This window comes from Malaclemys terrapin, chromosome 5 (assembly GCF_027887155.1).
Source record: "Malaclemys terrapin pileata isolate rMalTer1 chromosome 5, rMalTer1.hap1, whole genome shotgun sequence".
NCBI classification, from domain to species: Eukaryota; Metazoa; Chordata; order Testudines; family Emydidae; genus Malaclemys; species Malaclemys terrapin.
This window is the reverse complement of record NC_071509.1, coordinates 61,897,516-61,921,829: the sequence shown is the minus strand read 5'-3', so window position 1 is coordinate 61,921,829 and position 24,314 is coordinate 61,897,516. Positions and strand designations below refer to the sequence as shown.

The window sequence follows — 24,314 nt, the reverse complement described above, 5'->3', positions numbered from 1 at the left end:
GTTTTCAGTACTTTACATTTTGTGATAGTCTTTTATTTCTTTGTTCGTAGTTGACCAATGTGCATAGGAGATTTATTTATTTATTACTTAGGGCTGGATTCTTTCATCCTCACTCTTGTTCATTGGAACTACTCATGGCATTACTCTTGATGAGTAAGGATGACAGAGTTTGACCTTCAGTAAGAGTCAGCCTTTGTGAAGTGATGTTCATAGATTCCAAGACCAGAAGGGACAATGTGATTATCTTGTCTGACCTCCTGTATAACACAGGCCATAGAACTTCCCCAAAAATAATTCCTAGAGCAGATCTTTTAGCAAAGCATCCGATTTTGATTTAAAAATGGTCAGGGATGGAGAATCCATCATGACCCTTGGTAAATTGTTCCAGTGACTAATTATTCTCACTTAAAATATCATGCCTTATTTCCAGTCTGAATTTGTCTAGTTTCAACTTCCAGCCATTGGATCATGTTATACCTTCCTCTGCTAGATAATGCTAGATGTTAGTGCAGAATAGTTATGGGCTCCCTCCAAAAGGTGCTAATTGCAATGGTATTTTTGTGTTATGAATGCATGCCACTAGAAACTTGACTGAGTCAAACAATTCATTTTTCATATATTAAGTTACTGAACAGTTGCCATATAGTATCAGCAATCAGTCACTACCACAGGTGACAGGTTCTGTATTGCATTACCCGTCCCTTTGAACCATCCATACCCAGTCTTCATTTTTAATTTCTACATTTAAATTAAGAGAATCTGTAGAGTTAAGTGAATATTTACAATGCTTACTTGTTTTAAAGGCCCTTTCAATGAAGCTGCAAGCAAGAACAAACAAATGTTACCTGGGGGTACCAAAATGCTGTCAGCTCTTCAGGCAGGTTACTTTGAGCCTCAGTTTGTGAGGGTTTTCGAAGGTGAAGCCTACTCAAACCCTGTGCAACTAAGGAGGCGATATAGATTGGCAGAGTCAAAGAAAAATATGGGCAAAGCTTTCCTTCCAAGCAATGGAGTCAAACTGCCGTAAGTGTTGGGAAAGGCTTCCTTTTTGTGTGTGTGCTGCATTAAAAATAATTTGTCACAACTTTTTTATAAAAGTTAACTGTTAACAAGAGTACGGTCTTGTTTTTATGAGACGATATGTACAACATATGATAAAGAAGCAGTGTTAAAACACAGTACTGCCATCGTCCATACACCTGATAACCAACATAAACTTAGAGAGAGAGAGAGAGACGTTAAAGATCTCAAGCAGAATATTGTGTGAAGCTAAGAGTTCTGCATCATGGGAAATGGGACTAACAGAATCTGCTATCCTGAATTTCTCTATTTCCATTGCCAGAGATCCATTACCTTGGATTTTTTATAATACCTGATCAGTCCCCAGTACTGGAGACAAATGGGCACTACCAGAATAAAAGTACCACCCATTGAAAACATCATGGGATGACACCTCTGTGACTGAGTTGGTCAGAGGACACGGAGACATAAATAGCCTGCAGTGCGTTTGACCTTTTGATGAAAATATTTATCTGTCTGAACAAAGATCTCATGTAGCATCACATAATTACAGTTAAAGCAAGAGTTCATGTAACTGTTATTGGACTGAGAGGTTTTCTTGCTTTTGGGGCTTTTTAATTAAAAATACAGACAGGCAGGAAAAAGTCTGTTATATTTAAAGAAATGTAAGATGTCTAATCCATTTATTAAAACACAAGGATTGTCTTAAAGGGATATTTAAAAACTATGGGCCAGACTCTGGCAGGTATTCACAAACAGGCATAATGTCCCGACTCTGCTTCTGTGTCCCCAAATGTACACTTATTCGGTATACACTGCAATGTATATGTGTCTATAATAAAGGCTAAGATTTTGTCACAGATATTTTTAGTAAAAGTCATGGACAGGTCATGGACAATAAAGAAAAATTCACAGAAGCCTGTGACCTGTCTGTAACTTTTATTTAAGATATCCCTGACAAAAGGGGGAGCTCAGCTACGGGGTCTCCACACCACCTGCAGAGGTTGGGCAGCTGCAGGGTCTGCTCCGAACTCTGGGGGCCCCTGCTGCCCTCGGTGGCTCAGAGCTCCTGGGTGGCTTGGAGCTGCGGCCCTACTGCCTGCGGCAGCTTGGAGCATGGGGGGGACGGGACCCTGGCGCCTATGTTGGTCACGAGCTGGAGGGGGGCACTGCCCACTGTGGTGGAGAGCTGCGGGGGGACCCCACTGTCCAAGGCGGCCAGGAGCTACAAAGCCTAGCTACATATATACACTGCTGCTTTGCCAGTGATCTGGAGACTTGTGCAGTACTCACTACACTACACAGGCTATGTCTATGGCTATGTCCAGTCATCTCTCTGTGGCTTGGGCTGTGAAGAGCTTGGAGAGTAATCTCTTGTTCATTTTTTTGAGGAGCCAGAATTGGCCATTTTCTGCCACATGCTCTAGAAATACTATGGGTGTATAAGCTATTTTGTTGATGCATACGTATGCACAGACAGACAGAATTTAGCCATATAAGTAGGGCTTTAATTTCACTTGTCTGTAGTAGGATTTCCTCATTTTTCAAACGGAAGATTGCTAAAAAGTATCCCCCAGAAGTCAGAAGGTTTAGAGAGCAAAGTGGGCCTCTTCAACCAAGAATCATATGGACTGAGACTCTGCTAATGGCTATGGGGTCTAGTGGGAGCAGTGTCCCTTACTTTCTTTTCCTGCACATTTCAGTATGCTTGAAAATCTGTTCACTATACACTTTGTCTGGTCATTTGTCATAAATATCCAGGAAGTGGCCCCTTTTATATACCATGGACTGCCTCACAATGAAGTAGAAGGCCCAGATCCTAGCCTGTGTCCAAGCTGTGCTCTGCTATGTGTGCACAAAGGTGATTTTAAGCCATCTTTATGTCCCATTCCTCCACTGAGTTCTGAGTCCATCCTGTCCCCAGTGCAAAGTAGATCAGCTCACACCATACCCCCTCCACTGGCGAGGTTGGAAATCAGGTGGTTCTAAAAGCCTGTACAGAATCATTCACTGACAGTTGAGCAGCCATAATGGGGATGTAGGAGCTGGTGTGTATATGCCTGTGCTATCTTTGATGGGTAGGCGAGTGCTGTCCCACTCACTCTCAGACACTTCTGTTACCTCTGCTATATTTTCTATAGAAACCAGTCAAACCACCCCAACCCAGTAGGATTTAATTGCCATGCACACCTAGCCCCAAGCTCAAGTCCACTGAAGTCAATGGAAGGTTGCCTGTGCTACCTTAATTTGGCCCTCTTGTACATAGGCATTAGGGTACAGTGTTTACATAGTCACATTATTTTTCCATGTGACCCCTGCCTCATTTAGTGCACAAGATGGACGTTGCTCACTTAAACCCAGAAAATGAGAAACACATAATTAGTAATCGTCTCTGAAAAGTTTGGTTTAAGTGACTTGCTTAGCATCACTCAGGAATGCTGTGGCAGAGACAAGGGTTAGAATCCAGTTCTTCTGGGCAGCATTCAGCTGTCTTAACCACAAAACCCTTCATTTCTTGCTTGCTATTCCTTGCCTCACTCACTACACAACTTGTGCAACAAATGAGAGGGGGTCCTACAGACAATAGCATCCCTTACTACACAGTTCAGGTTCATCCACAAAGCAGATCCATCTCTGTACTCAATCAGGCAGGGGTCCTATGTTAAAGATAGTACGCAATCATATAATTAAAGACTGCACAAGGAAGATGAATTAAAGATGCACAGGAAACCTTAATTCTGGCATTTCCTAACTTTTGAGTGCTTGACTTTGCAACCTTAATAATGTTCTTTTAGCATAGCATTTTTGTGAGCAATTTCCCAGGATTTTAAAAAAGCAAACCGCAAAAATAAAATTCCATCGTGTTGCATCACATTGACCCGTGAAGTTTCTCACCAGGCATGGAACCTTTAGTTCCACCACACAGATCTCTGCCACTTGAGCTAGCGGGAGATAAGACAAACATTTTGTCAGTGGGTTTCGTGGATATTTGCTGACAGCAGAGGAATCTTGGGTTTCATTCCAGGTTCTGGAAGGGAATGTGCTCCAATAGGCACAGATGATTCTCTGCCTGTTTCTCTCAAGCTTGATCTCTTCCTCTCCATCCCATTGAACCTGTCCTAGTCCCAGTCCAGTCTCTTCCTCATCCCTGCCTCCTTGTCTCAGACCCATGCTCCTTACCTTTCCAGCCCCAGTCTCCACTCTTGAGGTTTCTCATCCCAGTCCCAGTCTCCCTGCCCAGACAGTTCTGCTCTTCTCTCAGTTCACTCTCCAAGTCCCAGTCTTCCTCCAGACTTCCAATCTCTCCCCCTCCCCACACCTATTCCAAACTGCTTTCCCAGCCAGTCCTAGTTCCACCACTCCCGCCCCAACAACTTGTCCCCAGCAGGGCCATCTCTAGAGGGGTGTGGGGCCCAGGACATAGGCACCCAGTTTCTATCTGCTGGGGGGTGCTCTGCCCAGGCCCCACCCCCACTCCACCCCTTCCCCCAAGGCTCCATCCCACCCCACCTCTTCCCCACCCAGTTCCGCCCCCTCCCCTGAGCATGCTGCGCCCTCGCTCCTCTCCCCTCCACCCCCAGCACCAAGTCCAGATGCCACAAAACAGCTGATCAGCAGTAAGTGCTGGGAGGGAGGGGGAGGCACTGATTGGTGGGGCTGTCGGCGGGCAGGAGTCACTGGGGGCAGAGGGAGGTTGGTAGGGGGGCTCCGCCTTGCCCCCCACCCGCCAACTCCTGCCTCGCCCCCCGCCCGCCAACTCCTGCCTCACCTTCCCGCCCACCTCCTCAGGAAGCGTGGGGCCCTCCAAAGCATGGGGCCCAGGGCGGTCACCCCGATTTGCCATACCCTAGGGATGGCTCTGGTCCCCAGTTTCCTTGCCTAGTCAGTCCCAGTCCCCACCATGCCCAGCTCCTCATCTGATTTGATCTCTCCTCTTCCCCTCCCACTAGCTCCCTGTCCCAGTCTCCTTCCCTGGGCTCCTCATCCAATCTCAGTCTCCCCCCACATTCCCTCCCTGTCTGCTTGTTTTATCTTCTCTACCCAGCCAGTCCCAGTTCCTCCCTCCCCCCAATTCCTCATCTCATTTCAGTGTTCCCCACTCCCCAGCCAACTGGCTTTGTTTTCTTCCTCCGTTTCCCTTACTAGCCTCCAGTCACAGCCTCTACTTCCCCACTAGCTCCCAGTCTCCTTGCCCAAGCATTTCCTGTGCCCCCAGTTCCCAGTCCCATTCTCCTTGCACAACCAGTCCCAGCCTCTCCCTCCAACTCCCTGTCACTGTTTCTCCCCCCACCGCCAGTCTCACCAATCTTGCTCTAATCTAGTTCTTCCCATCCCTCCTGGCCTGGATTTTCTCCGATATGTTCCCCCACCATGCTGTCTGGGTGCCAGCAGGGGGGGTGATCGAGAGCTGAGGAGAGACTGCCTACTGCTCTCAGTTGCAGTGCCCAGCCCCGCCCCAGCCTTGAGCAACTGGGAGCAGCTGTTATAGGGGAAGTCTTTCTGAATTCCTGTAGTTCTGGGCTGGAGCATGCTCAGTTGCTCTGTGAGGATGGTGCATGTGCAGTCTGGTCAGCACTAGGAACTGTAAAAGGCTGGGTACACCAGGGAGGATGGAATCTTCGGAGATTTTACCTGTTTATCTTTAGCTAGTCTCTACCAAGCATTTGCAAACCGTAGTTTTTTTAAAGGTTTATAATTGACCAAATTCAGCTCTTTTTTTATGGGGACAGCCAAATGTCCATTCCTGACACAAAAGCCATCCTTTGCCAGGTTTCAAGTCCCTGCTCTAAAGCAGTGGTTCTCAACCTTTCAGGAAACTGATTTGTCTTGCATACCCAAGTTTCACCTCACTTATAAACTACTGACAAAATGCCCCTCTGCCATGTATATTGGCCAAACCGGACAGTCCCTACATAAAAGAATAAATGGACATAAATCAGATATCAGGAATGGTAACATACAAAAGCCAGTAGGAGAACACTTCAATCTCCCTGGACATTCAATAACAAATTTAAAAGTAGCTATACTTGAACAAAAAAACTTCAGAAACAGACTTCAAAGAGAAACAGCAAAACTAAAATTCATTTGCAAATTTAACACTGTTAATTTGGGCTTGAATAGGGACTGGGAGTGGCTGGCTCACTACAAAAGCAATTTTCCCTCTTTTGGTATTGACACCTCCTCATCTATTATTGGGAGTGGACTACATCCACTCTGATCGAATTGGCCCTGTCAACACTTGTGAGGTAACTCCCTTCTCTTCATGTGTCATTATATAATGCCTGCATCTGTAATTTTCACTCCATGCATCTGAAGAAGTGGTTTTTTTACCCACGAAAGCTTATGCCCAAATAAATCTGTTAGTCTTTAAGGTGCCACCGGACTCCTTGTTGTTTTTATAAAAATACAAAAGTGTCACAGCACATTATTACTGAAAAATTGCTTACTTTCTCATTTTTACCATATAATTATAAAATAAATCACGACTCCCATTTTGAGAAACAGTGATATAGTATAAGCAAGTAATTGTCCGTATTAAATTTTAGTTTGTACTGACTTCTTCTCCTGTAGGCTGTTGTAAAGCTAGGCTAATATCTAGATGAGTTGATGTACCCCTACTTCCAGGGGTATGCGTATCCCTGGTTGAGAACCACTGCTCTAAAGCTTGGGGGCACCAGAGCATTTCAAAGAAAAGGTAGCCAGACTTTTTTACAGTGGGCAAAACAACTCCCCCCACCCCAATTTAAAATTAATTTGTTTTGAAGTATTTTTAAAGAAATTGTAGTTAGGAAAATAGGCTATTTATCAAAACAATTTATCTTTCTTTAGCCTCATTCTCCAAAATGACTCAACCATTTTGGCTGAAATAGTACAGGAAAAAATCAGCTTCAAACAGACACTCGACATGGAAAATGTCATTCTGAACGTTTAAAGTTTGGCAAAGATATAAACATCTGAAAATGGGTCTTATAATGTAGTTATGAAAATGAGCTATTTATCACTTTTTAAAAGTTCTTCCAACTTTTGTTTTCTATAATAGCAAAATCCCAAATTTGTTTGCCATTGCCTCTGATGATGAGCAGTGCCTTTCACTAGTTTGGGGGGCACTGATGGAAATTTTTATATATTAAGATTTGTGGGCTGTTATAAAATATGTGTCAGAGCCTGCATGCTCTTTGATAAAATGCATATTTGGGACATGAATAGTTGAAGCTAATCCCTTGCAGAGATCCTAAGCCCCACATCAGGAAATTCCTCTGAAGGCCCTGGCTACCTGGTCCTGAGAGTACCTCTTCATTCTTAAAAAATGTTGGTAAAACAAACAGTAGGAAATTCAATACAAAAATGTTCGTAAAATATAGTTAAGGTTGTAAATATCTAAAAATACCCTTAATATAAGGTTGACATAAAAACAACAACAACAACAACGGTGAAAAGCAGGAACATGTTAAGAGAAAATTTAAAGCAAACAAACCAAAAGCCAAACATTGACGAGTGTGGACATGCACAACTAAGGTGCCCCAAAACTTTAACTCTGTCCCCACTACTCTCATTGTGTGCCTCTACTGCACTGTGCATAGGATCATTGTTGTACATGTGGAATGAACAGAACCTCAAGTTTTATATGTGTAGTCCAAAAATGTTAGTTGCTTATTTTTCAATTAATATCATTCAGAAATTTTGAAACTGTATAGCACTGAATGGATACTAATTATTAATTTATTATTATTAATAATTATTGTATTATGTGTTTATTTTATATTTCAGATGCGGAATGGGTACTTATTATGGAACTATAGGTGGTCCATATCCATTCTTCAGTGCACAACTAAGAGGGAAAACAGCATATGCTCCTCCTGGAAAGAACCTTTACACAAATCCTGGAAAGAAAGGAACTGGATATGGGTAAAACATTCAGTATAATTTCCTGAATAGTATTTCATCAAATGCTGAACTGTGAAGTCACCATTACTAATTTTCTTTACACAGATATCCAAATCTTACCATAGGTAAACAGTATCCACACTCAAGTGATGTGTATGAAATCGGAAAAATGAATGCAAAGGTAAAATTATTCAGTAACTTTATTTAATCACTATTTGCAAACAGTTTACCTTTCCTGTAGTTTTTCTTTTAGCCTAAAGCAACCAGAATTTATTTATTTACCAACTGGACTGCAGATAAATTGCCTTTTTTTTGTTAAATATATTATTCCTTTCCCTTTTAGTCACCCCAGCACAGAGTCCTATTGCTTAGGCTGAGCAGTGGGCTAAGGATTTGATCCAAAGTATTGAATTAAGAGAGAGAGAGAGAGACCCAAATTAATTATTATTTATTTGTTTGTTTATTTTTATTTTTATTGTGGTAAGTTCTAGGAACCCCAGTCATGGACTGGGACTCTTATTTTATTAGGGGCTGTACAAACATAGAGCATATAATCTGTATTTCACTATATTTAGTAAATATGAGAAGGCTGCTATATTTATATTTATATGTATCAATCTCACTAATATTGTATATTTTCATCATATATGGGGAACAATGATAGCTGAAAGAGGGCTTTTTTGCCATAGGAATAAGTATTTTGAGCTTTATATTTTTACCAAACTAATATCTGTCTGGAGTTAAATTTAGATTTTGAGGGGGAACATACAGTAAAAGCTGTTTTACCCGGCATATCGGGTAAGTGAAAAATGCCAGTTAACTAAGAGGGAGGGAGTTTGGGTGTGAGAGGGGGCTCAGGGCAGCAGGTTGGGGCGCGGGAGGGGTTTCAGGTGCCAGATCCAGGGGGTGCTCACCTCAGGCAGCCCCCTGTCTTAGCCACTCCAAGGCAAAGGTGTGGCAGGCAGCTCTGTGCGCTGCCTCCACCTGCAGGCACCGCCCCCACAGCTCCCATTGGCCACAGTTCACAGCCAATGGGAGCTGCGGAGCTAGTGCTCGGGGCAGGATGGGGGCAGCATGCAGAGCTGCCTGCTGCACCTCCGCCTAGGAGCAGCCAGGACAGGTCGCCGCTTGCGAGGAGCCACCCAAGGTGAGCAGCCCCCAGATCTGGCACCCTGCACCCCCAAATCCTTTCTGCACCCAAACTCCCTCCCAGAGCCCGTGCTTCACACCCCCTCCCGCGCCCCAACTCACTGCCGGCCCTGTGCTAACTGAACTATAAACCGGAATTTCAGTAAAGATCAGAAATGCCAGTTTATAGAGCTTTCCAGTTGGTGAAGTGCCAGATAAAACAGCTTTTACTATACATATATTATAAGTTTCAGCATCAGGATTGGGGTTTTGTTTGCTACTAGTTCACATTTGGGTTAGAAAGGTTAATTTTTTATTAGTTTGAATGACCCAAGTTGCAAATTTTTTTGGTAGTTTGGGCCCAAGTTGCAAAGTTTAGATCCAGAACTGAACTTTGTGAAGTCTGAGGGTGTTCAGATTTAGGGTTTGTGTGGGGCTCATCTCTGATTAGAACCACGCAACATAATACAAGTGTGACCACAAATAGGGGAGGAATGATCCAGAATGACTAAGGGCTTGTCTACACTACTGCTTAAGTTGATAAATAAATGGAGATATACCTCTCTCATAGAACTGGAAGGGACCCTGAAAGGTCATTGAGTCCAGCCCCCTGCCTTCACTAGCAGGACCAAGTACTGATTTTGCCCCAGATCCCTAAGTGGCCCCCTCAAGGATTGAACTCACAACTCTGGGTTTAGCAGGCCAATGCTCAAACCACTGAGCTATCCCTCCCCTCCTCAGCGACATAAGTTACATCGACTTAAAGTAGTGTCTATACCGGGCTATGTTGATGGGAGACACTCTCCCGCTGACATAACTTCCATTGTTGAGGTGGAATAATTACATCAATGGGGGAGCGCTCTCCTGTTGATGAAGCACATCTTCACCAGATGCAGCTGCACCAATACAGCATAGTAGTGAAGACAAGACCTAAGTTTCACACAGTTACCACACGATGGTGGACTCCACACGATGGTGGACTCCACACAAGTTCTCTGCTCAGCTCTTCAAATAAAACACAAAAGAGAAGTATCAGACACTGACTGGACTTAGAGAATGAAGTATCCTCTTGGCTTTAGAGGTGGTTGGTCTCTACAAGTCAACCCATAGACGGTCATTGTGGTGAAGCTGGAGGATAAATAAAGGACCTAATTCTCCCGGGTTGTCAATCTGGCACATTTTGCAAGCTCTAAATTTAAATTAAAAAAAGGTGTACTACCAATTGTATAACTCCCCAAATCCTGCCTTCTCCTCATGCAGTAGAACCACATTGTTTTGGTTGCCACAGGTACCTCTGTCCTCCGGAGGAGGGCAACATTTGTTTCTTATTCATTAAGCAGTGAAAATTTGCTCCCCATCATTAGCATGAATTAGCAAGGTCGTACTGTATTTCTAATGTTAAAGTCCATACATGTACCATGTGTCCATTAATTAATTTGAGATCTTAAAGAGTTTTTAAATTTATTTATTTTAAGAAGTCCTTAAATTCTTCTTTAAGTGTGTCATAGTTTCCTAGCATTTGTTGTTGTTAAGTGGATTGTTTCATTATGCATTATGTTGTGCCTAATGTATATGTGGAAGCCAGAATTAACATTAACAGAGGAAATTACATTAAATACATTGCTAAAAGTAAGTTTTTTTCAAGACTGAATTTAAATCTCTTTTTATTTTTTTCTAATCAGAATAATCTGAGGTAAAAATGCCCAAGGTGATACCTTTAAAACTACTTATTTTACAGAAGGTGCATGAAGACCATCTGCGTTTGGTTAAAGGAGGGCCTTTCAAGTTAAATCTCTATCCTCGGGAGTATTTTGACATAAATCCATATTATGATGATAAACCTTTGGCACCAGCTAAGAAACCAACCCCAGAAAAGCCAGTTGCACACCCCTTTAAACCAAGTTCTCCTGCTAAAAAGGTGAGTCTGCTCTCTAACTACTGTAGCAAAAAGTGAAAATCCAAATATTTGGTGGTGTTCTTGTAGAAAGTTTAAATCATATTGTATAGAAGACAAAAATTGTAGAAGAGTAGAATTGGAAGGGACCTCAATAGGTCCTCTAGTCTAGTCCCCTTCACTCAAGACAGGACGACGTAATAATTAGACCAGAGGTTCTCAAACTGTGGTCCGCGAGCTCCATTCAGGTGGTCCGCGATAGTTCCCTCTAAGGTGCGCGCCTGGGGGACCACACACGAGAGAATGAAGGGCCGCCCTCTTAATTAGTGGAACCACGCAGACATAGCTCCACTAATTAGGTGCCTGGACCCTGGAAAAGATGCACATGTAAGGTGAGGTAGTGGCCTTGAGGGGAATAGGTGGTAGGTGGGAGGGGGCAGTGGGGTGAGAAGAGGGGGTGAGGGGACTTTGGGATGTGCAGGGCTGGGGTGGCCAGAGAAAGAGGCGACTTTGCCCAGCTCCAGGGCTGCGGCTGCTGGGGAGAGACCCCCCTTCTTCCCAGCCTCAGCTCTGTGGCTGCTGTGGTGAGAGAGAGACCCCCCCCTCCTTCCCAGCCCCAGCTTGGGGGCTGCCGCGGCGGGAGAGAGAGGGCACATCCATCACATTAGAAAGATAAGATACTGATATTAAAATATGAGTTGTGTGCTTTTATTTGTAGAACAAAAAATATTAATTATTATAAAGTTTTTTTTATATAGCACTTTTATCCAAAATACTTTACAATAGTTAGCTTTTGGTACAAACAACATTTGGAAAGATCATTAAGTGGTCTACCGAGACCCTCAGCAATTTTCAAGTGGTCTGCGAACATTTTTTTTTTGAGAACCACTGAACTAGACCATTCTTGTCAGGTATTTATCTAACCTTTTCTTAAAAACCTCCAAGGATGGAGATTCCACCACCTCCCTAGGCAATTTGTTCCAGTGCTAAGAAAATCCCAGCCAAGATTTTGTTGTGGAATCTGCAGCTTTTTATAATTGCTGCAAATTTGGGCCACTCACTCACATTTGGGCTGACATGATGGAGGAGTGGATGCGCTATATTTGAGTGAGTGGCATTGTGACCTGGCACACAGGGTTGTAATGCAATTCAAACTTGGCCCAGCCACCTCTCTGTCATGCTTGTCTTTGAGAGCCAAACAGGACATATAGAGTCTCTTCTGTTGCCATGTTTTGGAAAATAGACTGCATGCTTTGAACCACAACTTTAACAAACTGGCTACAACTTTTGAACCAAAAACCCACAAATTTCTTACAGTCTTACTCATGAGTAAATGCTCATCAAAGTGAGTAAGGACTGCAGAATCAAGCTGTAAAATTACTTTAAAAAGTAGTTAAATCTATTTCTAATCAATTACTACAGCAGTGGTCTCCAACCTTTTTACACCCAAGATCACTTTTTGAATTTAAGGGCAACCCAGGATGTACCCTTCCCCTTCCCCAAGGCCCTGCCCCTTCCCCAAATCCCTGCTCTACTCACTCCATCCCTCCGCCCTCCATCACTCGCTCTCCCCCACCCTCATTCACTTTCACCGGGCTGGGGTAGGGATTCGGGCTGGGGTGCGGGCTCTGGGGTGGGGCCGAGGGTTTGCAGTATGGGAGGGGGCTCTGGACTGAGCCTGGGGCAAGGGGTTGGGGTGCAGGAGGGGATGAGGGGTGCAAGCTCTGAGAGGGTGTTTGGGTGCAAGAGGGGGTACAGGATGCTGGCTCTGGGAGGGGGGTCAGGGCTAGGGCAGAGGTGCAGGAGGGGGTATGGGGCACTGGCTCTGGCAGGGGGGTCGGGCTTGAACACAGTTTTGGGTGCAGGAGATACTCTAGGATCAACCGGTTGATCGCGATCGACCGGTTGGTGACCACTGATATACAGTATTAATGAACAAATGAGCTATTTTAGCTCTGATGAAGAAGTAGGTATTAAAAAATCTTATTGCTTCTTCCTACTGTAAGGAACTCATGCAACCTGTGCAGGGCTTCTAGTTAAATGAGCATAACTAATGCCCTATTGGTCGTTGCCCACCAGAAGCCCCCTACATTGGCTATCTAAGAACTCAGTGAGTACCAGTCCATATCTGCTCAATGCAATGGCTTCCTGGCTCTGAACCTCAATAGGTATTTTTCTCAGAATAAAGCCTGATGCTACTTCAGTTGAACCTGAATATGTTGAGAGTGTTATTTTGTTCTATAACACCTGCTGTAAAATAAACTCCCTAAAATCCATCATAAAAGTGAATTATAGAAGTGTAGAACTGGAAGAAACCTCAATAGGTCATTTAGTCCAGTCCCCTGCACTCAAGGCAAGACTAAGTAATAACTAGAACATTCCTGACAGGTATTTGTCTAACCTGTTCTTAAAACCTCCAATGATGGAGATTCTACAACCTCTCTAGGCAATTTGTTCCAGTGCTTAACTACCCTGACAGTAAGTTTTCCTAATGTCCAACCTAAACCTCTTCTGCTGCAATTTAAGCCCATTGCTTCTTGTCCTATCTTCAGAGGTTAATGAGAACAATTTTTCTCCCTCCTTGTAACAACCTTTTATGTACTTGAAAACTGTAATGTCCTCCCTCAGTCTTCTCTTCTCCAGAGTAAACAACCCAATTTTTTCTATCTGTCCTCATAGGTCATGTTTTCTAGACCATTAATAATTTTTGTTGCTCTTCTCTGAACTTTTTCCAATTTGTCCACATCCTTCCTGAAATGTGGTGCCCAGAACTGGACAAAATACTCCAGTTGAGGCCTTATCAGCATGTAGGAGAGTAGAAGAATTACTTCTTGTGTCTTGCTTACAACACTCCTGCTAATAAATCTCAGAATCATGCTTGCTTTTTTTGCAACAGTGTTACACTGTTGATTCATATTTAGCTTGTGATCAACTACAATCCCCAGATCCCTTTCCATAGTACTTCTTTCTAGGCAGTCATTTCCCATTTTGTATGTGTGCAATTAATTGTTCTTTCCTAAGTGGAGTATTTTGCATTTGTCCTTATTGAACTTCATCCTGTTTACTTCAGACCATTTCTCCAGTTTGTCCAGATCATTTTGAATTTTACTTTTAAAATGCAACCTCGTGGTCTTTTATTGCAAAAGTTCTCCTATGTCAGAAATACGAAAGGTATGATTGAGTTTTCTTTGTCACTTGTGATTGTAATTTACAAAGCAATGAAATCTAGTTTGATTCTATACAAAACCAGAAACTATAAATAACCTGTGATGGGTTGTACAAATCCTGCACCAGGGAAAAAGGGGTTAAAAGTAGCTTTGGGCTCACGGCTTGTGTACTCTACAGGGGTTACAGTGCCATAGCTGGGGAAGTTACTACAGGAACGAAAGGGATTCTTCCATTGTTGTAGTAACTTGCTGTCAGCCTAGTCACATCTACACTGGGGGGTTAGGCCAGCATCGTTGTGGCATTCAGGAGTGTGGATTTTTCCTAAATTTTAAGTATACACTGGGCCTCAGGCACCAGCGAGGCATTCCAGTCTCGGAGGAAGAGCCTTAAAAGGGAGATGCATCTTGGACAGACCTCTCCCCACCTGCTCCTAGGAAGGAGCACTGCAGAAGATGAAGCTGGCAGAGGCTTCCTATGAACATTGAACAAGAGCTTTGAGGATACTGAGCCAGGCTATGGTATCTCCTGAAAGCAAGGAAGCTGGGGTCACATTTGGACTATTTTTGTGTTGTGCCTTTCTTCTGTTACCTTTCCTTTGAGGCCTTAAGAGGGCTGGAGAAGAAGGCAAAAAGGCAGTCCACAGTAGGAAGAAGCCCAGAGAATAAACAGGAGAGGTCTGAACAGGGCCGGCTCTAGGTTTTTTGCCGCCTCAAGCAAAAAAAAAAGAATGCTGCCCCTGAAATTATGCTGGGAATCCAGGATAGAGGTTGGGATTGGGTTCCCCTAGACAACCTATGAAAATCCTGGTGGAGCACCTAGACAAGGGTTGTAAGGCCTAGTGGGCCTAGAGTTGTACGGTTATTGGACTGAACTCTGACTTATGCCTGAAAGCGGGAGGCTAAAAAGTGACCTGACTGGAGGGCTAAGTCACCAGACTAAGGACGGCCCTAGCAGATCTGAATGGCGGGATCAGCAAGGTTAGAAAAAGGAAAACCCTGACAGCGCTGCACCCAGCCACAAGGTGGCGCACAGGCTGGTGAGTCACTTTGTCATATAACCATATTCTGTATAACTTGAAAACAACTTATCTTTAAAATCAGCACAGAGCAATTGTTAAAATTTAGTTAATCAAATTTATATGTAGAGTTGCCCATTTTAGACCACAGCAGCTAATTAGAGTTTGAGGCCCTGGGGATATTCCAGTTGGAAGTGAAAATTGATGGAGTCTGGTATTTTCCTTGATACACTCTTGTTTATTTACAAGGAATGAACAAAATCCTGTGTCTCTGAACGCAGAAGGAACCAAGAACAAAAGGAACAGTTTCTTATCTTACAGCCCCCAAGCCAACCCCAGACCCAAAGCTCACTCTCTAGCTTGTTCTAGAGTCATGCTGTGCTTACAGGCTCCTGATTGGCTTTCTTGCGTTTCCCTCTCTCTATGTTCTTGTCTGTCCTTTATTTCTATGTGCTCTCTCTTCACACACACCTTCTACTCAAACAATACTCAGCCAAAAGCTCCTGGGCAGGTTCAAACACACCTTTTGTCTTGGGTGGTGGTTTATGCTTACAGTTATGTTAATTGAAGGTTGAGTTCACACCTATCAATCTGAATGAGGTTTTAACTCATCAGTAACAAGGTTTCACCCAGTTCATAACAGTAGGAATAAAATAAGGTAACTCCTCCACCTAGCACTCCTCTGGAGGACTCAGAACTATGCAGGGCCCCCAAATCTGAGAGCACTAGGATGCACGTGGTAACACCACTTCCTCACCCTTCTCACTGCTATTCTAGTGGGAGGGCTGGTAGAGACTAGCCAATGGTGTATCTATCACCATATTGACCCTCTGTTGCTTTTTACATATTGTCTAGTGCTCTGGGTATGGTTAGGAAACATGCTGATAATAATGCTTGAATCCTGCCAGATGGTACCACTATTGGTACCACCAGTGGAGCTGTACTGATGGGAACCAGAGGTGATCTTTATCGGCTCCATTTTTGCCACAATAAAACCCTACATTTTAATTTTTTTTACAATACCCTTTATATTTTTAAGATTCTTTCCTCATAATCCAGGATACATACAAAAGAATTTGTCAAATCAAGTATTCACCAATGTAATTATTTAAATTTTCTTAACAGTTTCCTGTTGACTTTAAACACACGTGGTATGTAGTTTTCTGATATGTAAATAATATGATGTGATTTGCCATGCAGTGTTCTGGGTTACCTTTGTATGGAAAAATATAGTTAAAGCAATTATATTGTAAATTAGGACTTTGAAACATTCCTTTTCTTTTCCAGTCAGGGGGCATGAAAGCAGGAACATTTGATCCTTATCCTTCCCATTCTGCTGAGCCCTATGTGGTTAAATATTCTAAGCCCATCACAACTAATAAAGAAGGACGGATTTTTCATCCTCCTACTGGATCAAAAAGCAGGCCCTCTACAAGTATAATGGCTTTAAATGTTACAAGGTAAGCACTTTACATTTACTTTGATATTTCATGTTTATAGTTTATAAAATACACCTCTACCCCGATATAACGCAACCCAATATAACACAAATTCAGATATAACGCGGTAAAGCAGTGCTCCGGGGGGGCGGGGCTGCGCACTCCAGCGGATCAAAGCAAGTTCGATATAACGCGGTAAGATTTTTTGGCTCCTGAGGACAGCATTATATCGGGGTAGAGGTGTAGTAAACATTTTTAAAATAAATTAAAAATTAAAGTCAGTAGTGTTTCTTTCCCTTCTGACCAATTAGTTAATGACAAAAGGATAAGAAACGTATAGATGAAATAATTTTCTGAATTCGTTCCTACTCATTTGTATAGTCAGATTAATTTAAAATGAAATATGTACCTATTGACCTCCTGCATGATATGATATCATTGACCTGTTGTGTTCTGATTCTTTTGACATCCTCTGCCCTTGCTATAATATACAGGGAACCAGGAACATATCTTTATTAAAAATAAAACTGACTTTTTTGTTTCTATTGTATATGTGAAATAAAATTGGCTCCCTCTGGTGGCCAACATAAAACCTGTAATAATGGCTAATCAAAGCCAGTACAGTCTGGAGCATGGTATTTAAGTTGGGAGTCTGATAGTTGCTAATGTCTTAGTGCTTTCTTTTCCAACATTAACATTCTTTTAGCACAGGTTTATATACAGTCCATTTCTTAAAGTTCTTGTGTTATGTTGTTTATATTTAGAATATATTTGGTCTCAGATCTCATTTGTCAAAACTCGAGAAGTCACAGTAAATAAAAAAATTAGATTGTTTTCTTTAGATTCTCTTAGCAAAACATTTTCAAGAGCAGACACCAAATATTTGCATACAGATCAATTAACTATACATGCAAATATGATTTCCACATGCACACTTGTGTAGTGCAAAACATTGTAGGGGAACTCCAGGTTAGTTGCACACTCTTGAAAATTTGACACATAGGAATGTGTTTCACATTTGTGATTTAGATTTTTTTTTTTTTAATCTTGAAGTTGAAAGTATATAATATTCTTCCCCATCCTGTCCGCCACCAAATGTTCTTCTAATTACCCTCCTTTTCCCACCATGCCCAGATGCTGTAAGTGAGCAGTCCTGTTGCGTTGCAGAGCCAGTTTTAAGTTTTTATTTATACCTGTAAGACTAAACCAGAAGCTGCTTGATGCTCCACATTTACCTTTATTAATTATTGAAACTAAGGTCTGTCTACACACAAAAGTTGTACTGTTTTAAAGTGGTACACATCCTTTTCCACTGTGGATGCAGTTATACTAGATAATGGTGCCCTATACCAGTATATCTTAATCCCCTTTCCAGAGATAAGCTGTTATAAGGCACCTTTGTACTAGTATAACTGTGTCCACACTAGGGGTTCTACCAATATAATTATTGCAGTAAAAAGTTACACCTCTATTTGAAATAGTTATTCTGGAACAAAAAACGTATTTAGACTAGGCCTCAAACTTTAAAGATGGGTAACTGGTAGTAAAGTGCCATTGACTGCTGCCAGATGCAGTCAGGATTGGCTTGCTGGAAATAATAGACAGAAAGAACTATTAAATCTGACAAAAGTACTAGAGAGAGAAATGGAATATAGTATTTCAAACTATCTCCCATGTATTCCATCTTAAAGAAATCTAAAGAACGCAGTTTAATTTATTGTAGGGGTTTGCGGAGGTAACGGTGATACCAAACTTATTCTATGAAAATCATAGCTCATAAATATTAAGAAATGCAATGAGCAATGTTTTATCAAAATATCCCCTTTCACATTGCTTTACAAGTCTTTGTTTTTTCCCTGAAAAGCTAATGCTCTGATATTTAGACCATGATCCTACAATTGAATTTGCTAGCATGGATTCCTGCATTCATTCAGAGCCTTATTGAAATCAGTGGGACTTTCCATAGGTGCAGGGATCCGTGCTTGTGAATCTTGCTGCAGGACTGGAGCCACAGTTTGTTTTGTTTTAGCAAAAGTTGTCTTTAGATTTAATATACTTGTGATTGGCACATCTAATGGAAGCTTTGTTTCACTTAAATTTCAGATCACTAAATGTAATGAACTACAAGACTACACACTTGATATCATATTAGCTTTGAACAGTGGGATAAAGAATACACTTCTTGGATTTTGTAAACTGTAACAATTCAATGATTAAAGGACATTTGAAGTAAATAAAAGTTTTGTGGAAGATAGAATTCAGTCAAATAAGGCAAACCCAGATTTTAATTGTATCCTATTTGAGACTATATTTTATAAATATGTAAACAAAATAAATACATAAATTATGTACAAATAATATATGTTTAAAGTGTGAAATTAAACTATATTAATACAAATGTTATAGTTTACTCGTATTGTTGGAGAGGTTTATACATCAAATATACACACCAAAAAGTATTTTAGATTTTAAGTTTTTATATAAATGTTATGATGGTGGCATCAATAAGCAGCAATTACCTCTTCTGAGAACATCAATATTTATTAATCAGAGATAAAATATTGTCTAAAGTAAATGTATGGTTTCCCTTTAGAAACAATAAAGATTGATGTTCATCTTAACCAAGCCAAAACGCATTACTGTATTTGGATTGTCTTCTTCAAAAGAATACGCCTTCTGTTAAGATGGCCTTCTCAAAATAGACACCATCTCCCATTGTTTACAAAAGGGACGGAGACCACAACCTTTCATAGCAAACATGGTCACCATCTCCATTCATCTGCACTTCACAGTGCTCCTCTCTCTGCCTCTTGACAGCATAAGGTGCTGTCATCTTTCTTAAGAGCAGTTTGGCTTCACTTCCATTAAGGGGGAAAAAATGAAAAAAATCTATTGTGTCCTAAAAAATCAGTTTCTTATAACCTGAGACCACAAACACAAACTTTAACCCCCCTTAACATAATTCACCTGGAATTGGTATGAGGTCCAATGCAGTGTAGCCATGTCAGTCCCAGACTATAAGAGACAAAGCAGGTGAGGTAATATTTTTTATGAGACCAACTTCTGCTGATGAGAGAGACAAGCTTTCGAACCACACAGAAAGCTTGTCTCTCTCACCAACAGAAGTTGGTCCAATAAAAGATTATTCCCTCACCCACCTTGTCTCTATAAGCTCCCAGGTATTCAGAACAGTTTGTTAGTGTTTCAAAGCTAAATTATTACAGAAATCCACAAAGTATCCAACTTGAACATTTAGATATACAAAATTGTTACACGAAGATAATGTTTTTATGTTAACATGTATTAGAAGACTCCTTTTAGTACCAAAAGGATTCTTGGGCTAGCCTACCACTTTGTTATTCACTGAGTAATAGCCAAAAAAAAAAAAAAAAAATATTGAGACTGAACATGACGTTTTTCAACATTTAATAGTATGAAAAGGAAAGTATTGGCCAGGTCTTTCAGTCCATACTTAGGCAAAATAACCCTTGAGATCAATACAGGCTTTGCCTGAGTAAAGTTACTGTGGGACAGGGCCTCCTAGTATTTATATATTTTAATTGATATGGCAGTTTTGGTGTTTTCCAAGTCCACAGATATCAAGCATGGTTAATTTCTTTTTTAATTTCAAAGTTTTTATATTATTGAACAGGTATTAGTGATAGTGCTGTCCTTTGACGTTTTGGTGTCATCTTCATAGGAAATATCAGAAAGATATATGGCCAATAATTTGGATGCATTCATCACTGCTGAACTCTCTAGATTCAAAATCACTAGATAGCAGAGCAAACTGTACTGTATGTCTTCTTGACTGCAGTTCTAAAACTTGACTCCTTGATTACAGATGTAGTGCAGCTGACTGAAATAGCACTATAGTGTTTCTTTACATCCCTGTGCATCTTATCTTTTTGTAATTCTTCTAGCTTCTTTCGTATTTCAGCAATCTTTCCATTCTCTAACAAATTGGAAACATTGGAGATTTTATTAAAACTTTTAAAGCTTAATTTAAAAAAAATCTATTGAACTTTGTTAGTAGAGATTTTCACAGCTGTCAAGAATGTGGGCCAAGCTAATGTGCTTCTCATGGGAGCTACTGCCTTTCCCCATATACTGTAAGTTGATTGGGGCAGGAAATGTGTGTGTTCCTATGTGTCTGTGTTATGCCTAGCACAATGGGGTTATTCCTGATTGCCAACCATAATGGGGCCCACTTCTGGTTAGAGCTTCTGGATGCTACTGTTTATTATACAAATAAAAAGTCTGTAGCTCGTCTTTTCCTAGCTTCATGGTAATTTCTCTGGTAGAACGCAGGACTTCCTCAGAGGCTGCCTTTAAATTGTGCTCCATTAACTATCTAGTACATTAACTCCTCACTTAAAGTCATCCTGTTTAACGCTGTTTCATTTTTATGTTGCTGATCAATTAGAGAACATGCTCGTTTAAAGTTGCGCAATGCTCCCTTATAACGTTGTTTGGCAGCCGCCTGCTTTGTCCATTGCTTGCAAAAAGAACAGCCCATTGCATCTAGCTGGTGGGGGCTTGGAACCAGGGTGGACCTGCAGCCCCCCATCAGCTCCCCCCTCTCTCTCTCTCTCTCTCGCACACACACACAGTGTGTGTGTCTCTGTCTGCCATGCTGTCTCCCCTCCCTCCATTTGTGCTGCCTTGTAGAGTGTGAGGCTACATTAACAACAATCTGTTAACCCTTGAGGGCTCAGCGGAGTGCTAATTCATCATTTAGCAGCAAGGCATTCCTTGGGAAATATCGCATCCTCTTCCACCTTCTGACTTCACCACCTCAACCAAGCTTCACGAGCATCATTGCTGTGTATAGTATTAAATTGTTTGTTTAAAACTTATACTGTGTGTGTGTGTGTGTGTATTAATAATATAGTCTTTTGTCTGGTGAAAAAAATTTCCCTGGAACCTAACCCCCCCCATTTACATTAATTCATATGGGGAAATTGGATTCGCTTAACATCATTTCGCTTAAAATCACAATTTTCAGGACCATAACTACAACGTTAAGCGAGGAGTTACTGTATGGAGAAGACATAAGGTGCAACAGTAATACAAATACATAGTAATAATAATGTCATTTTCTCTGCTCCCTCACACTAAAGACAGAGCCAGTCACCTATCCACTCCACAACATGGCTCAGATTCTGATCTTGATATCACAACTATAAATCTGGACCAACTCCATTGAAGTAAATGGAGTTACTCCATATTTTCACCAGAATTAAATGTAATCAGCATCTTGTCCTTTCACTTCAGTAACTCAAGGACTAAAAAACCTAACATCACTGCTGAGTTTGGGTCTTCAGTGTGGTGTCATAATACCACTGTCTATCACTGGCAAAATTATTCTTTTAAAACATGCTGGTCTAGAAATATTTAACGTCAGAACAGGAAGACTTCGGGCTTGTCTATACACTGAAATAAAGTGCTCTACTGCGCACTAACATGTTGTGCATTAATTGGTCTGTCTAGACCAGGGGCAGGCAAAAATTTTGGCCTGAGGGCTGCATCAGGTTTCAGAAATTGTATGGAGGACTGGATGGGGTGGGGGTGGGGGCCGCCCTCCCCATCTGTCCCCCCTGGGACTCCTACCCCATCCAACCCCCCTGTTCCCCGACAGCCCCCCGGGACCCCTGCCCCATCCACACACACTCCGCTCCCTGTCCCCTGACCACCCTGAGAACCCCCGCCCCTGACTGCCCCCCGCCACCCCAGCCAACCCTTCCTCTCATTCCTGACGGCTCCCCCGGGACTGATGCCCCATCCAACCACCCCTTCTCTCTGTCCCCTGACTGCCCTGGGACCCCTGCCCCTGACTGTCCCCGCTGCCCCATCCAACCCCTCCTCTCATTCCTGACCGCCCCCCCGGAACGCCCGCCCCCCCGGAACTCCCCTCCCCATTCAACCCTCCTGTTCCCGGCCCTCTGACTGCCCCAACCCCTATTCACACCCTCACCCCCTGCCCTCTATCCAACCTCCCCACTCTTTGCCCCCTTACCACACTGCCTGGAGCACTGCTGGCTGGTGGTGCTACAACTGCACCGCCCGGCTGGAGCCAGCCACGCTGTCGCCACCGTGCAGACAGAGCACCGGGTCAGGCTGGGCTCTGCAGCTGCGCTGCCCCAGAAGCTCGCAGCCCTGCCGTCCAGAGCATTGGGCCGATGGAGAAGCAAGCTGAGGCTGCAGGGGAGGAGCCGGGGATAGCCTCCCCAGCTGGGACCTCAGGGGCCGGGCAGGAGGGTCCCGCAGGCCAGATGTGGCCCACGAGCCATAGTTTTCCCACCTCTTATCTAGGCCATGCTGGTGTGCACTAGACTAGAGAACCTTTAGTTTCAAACAGCACTACATTAAAGTGCACCAGCAGGGTCTGCATGGACCAATTAATGCACAACATGGCAGTGCGCTTTAGAAATCACAACCCTATAGAGTGCATTACCCTACCATATAAACAAGACAAGCATTTTAATCCACTTCTTAGTCATTCATTAATTAACTGTACTAGTATAAATAAAAGGAATGCTAAAATATATTTATAGTATAGTATTATATATCAGGGGTATATAAGTGCTCTTTTCTCACATTCAGCTCCAAATATTGGGGTGTGGTGGTGGCAACGAACACTTATCTCTAATGGAATTTCTCTGAACAGGGATTTTTCTGAATAGGCAATTTCCTCTATACACCATTAGATTTGCACAACATTCAAAGTTTTGAATCATGGGGAAAGTCAGGGTAAATGACACACTGGGTTAGTGTACTAGCTTTTTCACCTCTGGAGGCCTAAGTTCAGAGTCTTTAATTTAGGTTACCATTATTAGTAGTATCTATATTACAGTTGTGCCCAACGGTGCCAATCAGGGCAGGGATTCATTGTGCTGTACAAACAAATAATAAGATAGTCCCTACTCTGAGAAGCTTACAATGTGAGTGAATGTAACATTCGTCCTTTAGTCCTCAGTTGTCCATCACACCGTTTCAAATGAGTAGCAAACTCTGCACAAGTGGTCCAGATTAGAATAGCAGGTGTGTTGCTGGTCAGGGTTAAGCTGTGGTAATTGAATTGTATTATGATGTTTGTACAGCACCTGCCTACACTAAACCTTGCTCAGGACAGGTCTGATAATTTCTCATTTTCTTGGGAAGTAAATCTACTCACACACACACAAAAAGAGTCACTATCTTTCTTGATACATCTACTGAACATTAGGTGCCTTCTCTCTCATTTCTGTGCTCTGTGGTACATGGAAACAAATGAGTGCCACTTGCACTACATGAGGAAAAAGTATGGTGAATATGAGTCTCTGGAGGGAATTGACAGGACTCCAGTTTCTAGTTACCTTGCTTTATTTTTCATTCAGGGATTTATTTCATAGAACCCTATTTATTTAGGTGACTAAAAATAATCCCTCAAAAAATAAGGTGTAGTGGGCTAAGAATGTAAACTACAGTCCTCCCATCCAGGCTGTAGAGTCACTACTACACAGAGACTACTTCAGCCCCATAGCTGAAATAGCCAATGTGAGATATTCTTGTGATGCAATTCCCTCTCTCAACTCCATGGGCTATGGTAACAGGAATATCCATACAGTAATGGAATCCCACAGGCCCCCTCCCTTCTCCCTACTTATCTATGGCCCTCTCTTGGCATATATCTGCAGCAGGAAAATTAAATTTGCTAGCAAATGTGTCAAGACCTATTTTAACTAAAACATTTAAAAAAACATTAGAATCTGGTGTAAACAAT

General features: G+C 42.2%; 1 protein-coding gene across 1 annotated transcript in view; it reads left to right on the top strand.

The window, feature by feature from the left end:
- Positions 1 to 20,323, top strand: part of C5H4orf47 (chromosome 5 C4orf47 homolog) — a 29,652-nt gene extending 9,329 nt beyond the window's left edge. Inside the window, exons 3-8 of the mRNA XM_054028964.1 lie at positions 804 to 1,023; positions 7,789 to 7,926; positions 8,011 to 8,086; positions 10,772 to 10,951; positions 16,398 to 16,570; positions 18,653 to 20,323. Coding sequence (XP_053884939.1) covers positions 804 to 1,023; positions 7,789 to 7,926; positions 8,011 to 8,086; positions 10,772 to 10,951; positions 16,398 to 16,570; positions 18,653 to 18,701 — 836 coding nt within the window. The 3' untranslated portion in view covers positions 18,702 to 20,323. The remainder of the gene's footprint in view (positions 1 to 803; positions 1,024 to 7,788; positions 7,927 to 8,010; positions 8,087 to 10,771; positions 10,952 to 16,397; positions 16,571 to 18,652) is intronic.
- The last annotated feature ends 3,991 nt before the right edge of the window (positions 20,324 to 24,314 follow it).